The sequence below is a fragment of the Choloepus didactylus genome, chromosome 1 (genome assembly GCF_015220235.1).
Source record: "Choloepus didactylus isolate mChoDid1 chromosome 1, mChoDid1.pri, whole genome shotgun sequence".
NCBI lineage: Eukaryota > Metazoa > Chordata > Mammalia > Pilosa > Megalonychidae > Choloepus > Choloepus didactylus.
Window position 1 is genome coordinate 249,851,172 of NC_051307.1, and position 6,636 is coordinate 249,857,807.

Consider the following 6,636-nt stretch of genomic DNA (forward strand, 5'->3'; position numbering starts at 1 on the left):
TCATTCTCCCCTATCCCACCTTTAGGTGAAAAAATCCTTTTCATTTTCTCCAGTATTCCAGCTTAAGCATCTTTAAGTCTGGTTCCCAGTGATACCTATGACCTTGAGGTCTTACTGTCTTAACCACAGTGGCTTATTCAAGCTATTTTCTGGTAGACACCATCCATCCACTCTCCTCCCTCCCTCATCTTTTCCTTTCCTGAGCTTCCTCCTTCCCTTCCACTCTCTCTCTAGTCAACAAATGTTTATTGAGAACCTACTTTACCAGATACCCTTCCCTTGTCTTAAGAGATGCCAGCTGTAAGGTGATGTGACCTAGATACCTCACAGGTGAGGTCTGAGCCACCTTTACTTGGTGCCAAACAAGATCTGTGGTCAGGTGGGAGGGAAGGAAAGGATATCAAGTGCTGAATCAATCAGGGAAGGCTTCCTGGAGGAAGTGAACTTAAAATAATGAATATAGCTCAGAGACTGGCATGAAGAAGGGGAAACCAGGTTCTTTTTCTCCTCCTAGGTGTTGGTGGCAATCTCGTGGCCATTCAGACCAGTCGGATCTCCACCTACCTGCACATCTGGAGCACACCCGGGGTCCTCCCCCTCTGGATGAAGAAATTCTGGCCTAACCCTTGCTCCACTTTCTGCACCTCAGGTGGGTCTGGTGTCCTCCAGGGCCCATGTGGCCATTTCTTGAAATAAATAAGAGTCAATATCATTGGATTCTGCTGTTCCTAGCAGTGGAAGCCTGAGGCCAATGCTGACCTCAACACAGAGATCATCTCCAGTGGGCCAGCTCCTTCTCTCAGAGACCTTGGATCCCCAGCCCTGGCTTTCATTCATCCATTAGTTCATTTACTCAAGAAATATTTACTGAATGTCTACCAAGTACTGGGTCTCAGGTTTTACAGTGGTGAAAAGAGAAAGCTGATTTTTGTCCTCATGTAGTACATGTTCTCAAAAGGCATATAAGCACAAAACAAAGAATCACATAATTGCAAAATTGTGATGCATTCTAAAAGGCAAAAGCCACAGTGCAATTAAAATGAGTTACAGGAGAGCCCTAGCTTTGGGGTTGGAAAGCTGTTCTTTGAGGATGAGCAGGTTGTGGCTGCTCAGGCAGAGAGAACAGCCTAAGCAAGGCCCAGAAGCAAGAAGGAGCCAGGAGTTCTGAAGGACTGAAAGGCCAGTGAGACCTGAGCCTAATCAGCAAGGGAAAGAACAAGGGAAGCTGATCAGTTTGATGAGCCATGAGATCCAGGACCAGGACCACCATTTGCTCTTTTTCTATTGTCCCCAGGACTCAGTAGAGGGTTTGGCATCAAGTGGGCTTCCACTAAATACATCCCTGCTATTTCCTTAGCCCACCCCTTCATCAGGGGTTACCATAAACAATTCCTCACAGACACCATCATACCTCCAACTTGAGGCCTAGTCCTCTGACACCCCCGGGGCCTCGATATGCAAGCCCATGTGGTTCCTGCTCATCCTTTCCACTTCCTCCTTCTCTGCTGGCTGTTTTCTTTGCCCCCCCCCCCCCCCCACCCAAGACCAACTCATTCCCGAGTCCCTTCTAGGGAACCACTTCATCCTCTCTGGTCCCTTCCTCTCTATCCCATCAGCTCGTTGCTGAACCACCTGGTCAGGCAGCCTTTGTCCTCTCTTTTCCCCTTCTGTCCCTCCATTGTCCTCTGTACCACCCATACTCAAAATATGGTCCACGGACCTGAAACTTTGCCATCACCTGGGAGCTTGGAAGAGATACAAGGCCCCCACTCCCTGGTTAGCGAGTCCTTTTGCTCTGCCCTCCAAATGTATGCACTATCAGTCGACTGTTTTCCTTCACCATCTCCCTCTTTGGCCTCTGGCTTCTCCTGACTTCCATTCTGGCCACATGGAATCCACACAGCAGCCATAATGCTCTTTTAAAAATATAAACGATATCATATCCCTGTCTGCTTAAAATCTGCCAGTGGCCTCCCAATGTACTTGAAATAAAATCCAGTCTCCTCACCCTGGCCTGCAAGGCACCTCCTGCCTCATCTTGTATCAGGCTCCCTAGATCATAAACTCCACACACTCTAGCCTTCTTTCCTTAGTATTCCCAAGCTCTTTCCACCTGAAGCCCCTTGTGCTTTCCCTTTCCTCTGCCTAGGATCCTTTCTCCCAGATTCAGATCTCAGGTTAAATGTCATCTCCTTGGACAAGTCTGCCAATCTCCAGGAGCTCAACCCCCACTGACATCAACTTCCTTCTCTATCACATTATCCTGGTTGATTTTCCCCATAGTACTTGTCCCTGTTTGAAAGAATCTTTTGTTTCTGTTTTTGTTTACCCAACGATTGCTTATCTCTCTTCCCTAAAATGCAAGCTCCAGCCAGGATGGAGCCTGCATCCCCATCTGTTGGAACAGCTCCTGGCATATAATAGGTAACACTTAATAGGTAAATATTATAATAGATAATCACTTGTAGAATAAATGGATGAGTGAATGTGGATGCATCATCATTGGAGAGTGTGGTATGTCCGGGTGGCCTTTGCTGTCAGGTATGTCACAAGACCTTGGTTTTTTTCTTCCAGAAATCAATTCCATGTCAGCCCGAATTCTGCTCTTTATGGTGATCCCAGGCCATCTGGTTTTCTTCTACATCATCTGCCTGGTGGAAGGTCACTCGCTCACAAACAGCAAGTCCTTTGTGGTGCTCTATCTGCTAGCAAGCCTGATCCAGGTAAGGAGGCTGCAGCAGAAAAGCAGTATTCATTGAGTTGGTCAATCCTCAAACATTGGCCCTTTTTCCTAGTCTTGCTCCTGAGTGAGATGGTGTGTCAGGGAAGGAGGATTGTAGATATACAAGGCACAGTCCCCATCTTCCAGGGGTTCAGTCATTTTGTCAAGTGCAAGGGCATGTCCTGGACATCGAGGCTATTGCAAACTCATGGTCAGAAGATCACAAGAGAAGTCCTGAAGATGCAACAGGTGATGATGGAGAAAGCTGATGAGGTGGTCCAACTGGGTTCCCCCAGGCCCATAGGGGGCACTGCTAAAAGGCCTACTTGGCCCTTGATCAGGGTTGGCTGGTAATATGGGCAGGAGTGAAGGAGATTAGGCTGCTGTACCTACGTTAGGAGAGTACTTTCAGTAGGCTGTCTTCTGCCAACACTCTAGCTGGCCAGTATCCTAAGTGGGCAAAGAATTGTGAGCCCAGGGCTCCTGGGTCCAAATCATCTCAGCTGTGGGAACTGGTGAGTAATTCCATGAGGATGGTACTTGTCCTGGGGGCTGGCATTTTCAGATGTCCCAAAGTTGGTTTAAAGAGGCTGGTAATTGGAATCCCAACATATTCCTGACCCTGAAGGATAGGCTAGAGGAGTCCAAGTAGCTGTCCTGATCAGTAGCATGCTTATGGCTCCAGTTTTAGGGAGAAGGGAGGGAGCAGGAATTAGCATGGAACAAGGGCTGTAGGGGCTCCCACAGCACCTTCAGGAAAGGCCAGCTGCCAGAGATCCAAGAGAGAGGGGCTCAAGCAGTCCCAAAATTAAGTCCCAGCAAGGTCCATGTCTAAATTTCCAAGGGATCTGAATGGTCGAATCTAACACTAATGAGAGGCTTGAGGCTAGTGAATAGGAACAGGTCCATCTGGCCCAACCACAGCGACAGATACTAGGCAAGTTTAGATGAGAGTCCACCTCTCCAGACTGCTGCATGACCTCAGAGCTGGATTTCAGACTCCAAGAGAAGCTGGAGGAAGGAGACTGGCTTCCTTGGTTTCTGTCCCTGGAACTCTGCTAGTGTTTCTTGGTTGTACTTGTCTTTCTGACTTGGCCTTCTGTGTTTGCTTGCTCTTATGACCAGGTGACAATCCTGCTGTACCTGGCAGAAGTGATGGTTCGACTGACGTGGCACCAGGCCCTGGATCCTGACAGCCACTGTATCCCCTACCTTACGGGACTGGGGGACCTCCTGGGGACTGGCCTCCTGGCACTCTGCTTCCTTATTGACTGGTTATTGAGAAGCAAAGCAGTGCTGGATGGGCACCCGGAACTGGTGTCTGGACCTCCCTAACTGTGCCCACACTGCCCCAGTTGTTTGGTAGAACATTCCCTCATGCCTAGAGGGTACGGAATGCAGTGTATTCCCTTTTGGGCTCTCAGATGCAGTGTTCTCCCTCATTGGGTCCTCAGGATGGCTGACACCCTGCCTCCACTGTGGACCTTTGATAATCCGCTAAGGAGACTCACACACATTGAGTATGGAAGTTGGTCCTTGAGTCCATGATAGAGCCCTGAAATGAGAAACAATGCTTTATGTATGTGTGAATGCAGCTTTGTGTATCTGGCTGAATGTAGGGATAAATGTGGATGGATGTGCGGAGGGTAGGATGCTCTGGCCGGAGAAGTTGAAGGAGGGGACATGTCCAATACACTTTGAGGGGTGTGTTTACATTGTCCCATGCCCATGAAATCCTGATTGGGGTGGATCTAGGGATCCTTTCTCCAAGCCTCAGGATCCAGAACCATGGCTTAAACTGCTGTCCTCACTAGGCACCAGCTCCATGGGCCACTCTGCTGGTCTGAACTGGGACTGCAAATGTGTGCGGCCCTTTCCTGGAACAGCCTTCTGTCCCCCTCATCTGCTCCCAGTGTTTAATCTTTTTGCTACTTTTCTTTCCCATTTTTGATGTTGTGTTTTGTTTTTTTTTTTTTTCAGTGAAAGCCTGTCTAGATAGATTTCAGTAATCAGAGAAGTATAAAATAAAGCATAGAATATATTGTGCTGGGTCTTTTGTGTTTTTAAATATAGTTAATGCAACCATGAGGCTCTGGGTCTGTAACCAACAAAATCCTCTGTCATTTTTCTACTGTAGTGTTTCTCAAAGTATGGTCTTCCGGCTAGAAACATCGTCACCTGGAAATTTGTTAGAAATGCTAATTATCATCCCCCACCCATCTGCACTCCATCCTAGACCTACTGGATCCACATCTCTTGAGGTTGATTTAGCAAGCCCTCCAGGTGATTCTCATGCACACTCACATTTGGGAAGTAAGTCTACATCAGGGTCAAGGTGAAAAGTCTTGGTCAAGTTTAAGTTAACAGTTAAGGCCAGAAATGGCATGGATAATGGTCAGAGATAGAAGCAGTGTCTTATTCACGGTAAAAGTCATAGTCAAGAACAAAGTCAAAATCAAAACCAAGGTCAAGTTGAAGAAAACATTGAAATTCAAAACCAAGGCTAGATATATCCCATATGAAAGGGATGGGAAGCAGGTCCAAATCATGTTCAATGTCAAGATCAATATCGAGATCAAATTCATAGTCAAATCTAGGCATTATCTTGGCGATAGTTGGGGACCAGATGAGGCTGTGAATCAGGATCAGAGTCGAAGTTAATGTCCAGGTCAGTGTAAGGTCAAGGTCATATTCAAGGTCAAGTTTGAATTCAAAGTGGGGCTTAATCTGTATGAGAGTTAAGGACAACTGGTCATTAAGGATACGAGTCAAGATCTGATGACTAACAAGTTTATGGTCAGGGTCAATTTCATGGTCTGTGTCAAAATCTAGCCAATGTTGAAGGCCAATATCAAGGTGTCAAATTCAGTTTCACAGTTGTGGTAGATATACACTTGGAATGGTACAGAATGGGTGTGCACAGTGACAGTTGAGGAAAAAATGAAATTTTAACTGTTTTGGCTTGATAGAAGAGATAAGAGATTTTTCCCTGCAAGCTACATATCTTGATTTCCTTCTAGTTCTTCAATAGCTTAGTTTCCAAACTGTGCAAAACACATTTAGTCTTTGTCTGTGCCATTGGTTGTAAAACAAGCACATAGCTAACTCTTTCTTTCTGTGTTGTTGATCACAGAACAAAGCATGTAATCACCTCCTGCTTAACAGGTAAAAGTGGTGTGTGAGAAAGAGATCTAGAAGATGGGCTCTTTCTCTCCCTTTTGGGAGTAACATTTTCCTCCTTATGACAAAGTTAGCATTAACTCTCTAACTGGAGGTTTCCAGCATGGACCATTCTAATCCAGAAACGCACTTCAGGAATAAAAGGTTTACATGTGGCTAAGAGAAGGACACAAAACATGAAAGTGTCATCAAAAATTTCTAAATCACGTTTAATGTGAGGTTGGGGAAAAGTTAAGTCCAATGGAAAGAACAACATCCAAGACTGCTTCATCTACATGTCCTCAAACTCCTCAATGCAGCTGTGGGGTTATGGAATAATCATGTTGATGGTGAAGAAGACAGAGTGTATTTTCAAAGTTAAGAAACAGTGGGTAAGAATGGGGAGAGGAGAAGGAACTGTGGCCAACTGTGGCCTGGCTCCATTTTAGGATGTCTTTTCTGCAGCTCCTTCAATGAGCAGCGTGGTCTCTGGACATGTATTTCCTCCCGCACTTCTCTCCCCACCTGAAAGGCCTCTCTTACTCAGCAATGTTATCGAGTCCACTTCCCTCACCTTTTGGAATCTCTGCTTCCTCCTGAGTCCCTTTTACCTCTGCTCTTATTTGCCCTCCCTTTACATATTTCCCCCTCCCCTGGCCTATGTTCTCTTCACTCTTCTTATCTCCCTCAGTTCATGTCTCCACTCCTCTCATTGAGAGCCTGTTTACTTCCTTTTTGTCTAGTTCACCTCCATT

The 6,636-nt window shown here is 46.2% G+C and overlaps 1 protein-coding gene across 8 annotated transcripts in view; it reads left to right on the plus strand.

Annotated features, from left to right (window-relative positions):
• The window catches only part of SLC41A3 (solute carrier family 41 member 3), a 124,597-nt gene extending 119,903 nt beyond the window's left edge, over positions 1-4,694 (plus strand). For all 8 annotated transcript variants that reach the window (XM_037803558.1, XM_037803564.1, XM_037803556.1 and 5 more), the window contains 3 exons: positions 515-649; positions 2,575-2,723; positions 3,848-4,694. In XM_037803558.1, coding sequence (XP_037659486.1) covers positions 515-649; positions 2,575-2,723; positions 3,848-4,057 — 494 coding nt within the window. In that variant the 3' untranslated portion in view covers positions 4,058-4,694. The remainder of the gene's footprint in view (positions 1-514; positions 650-2,574; positions 2,724-3,847) is intronic.
• The last annotated feature ends 1,942 nt before the right edge of the window (positions 4,695-6,636 follow it).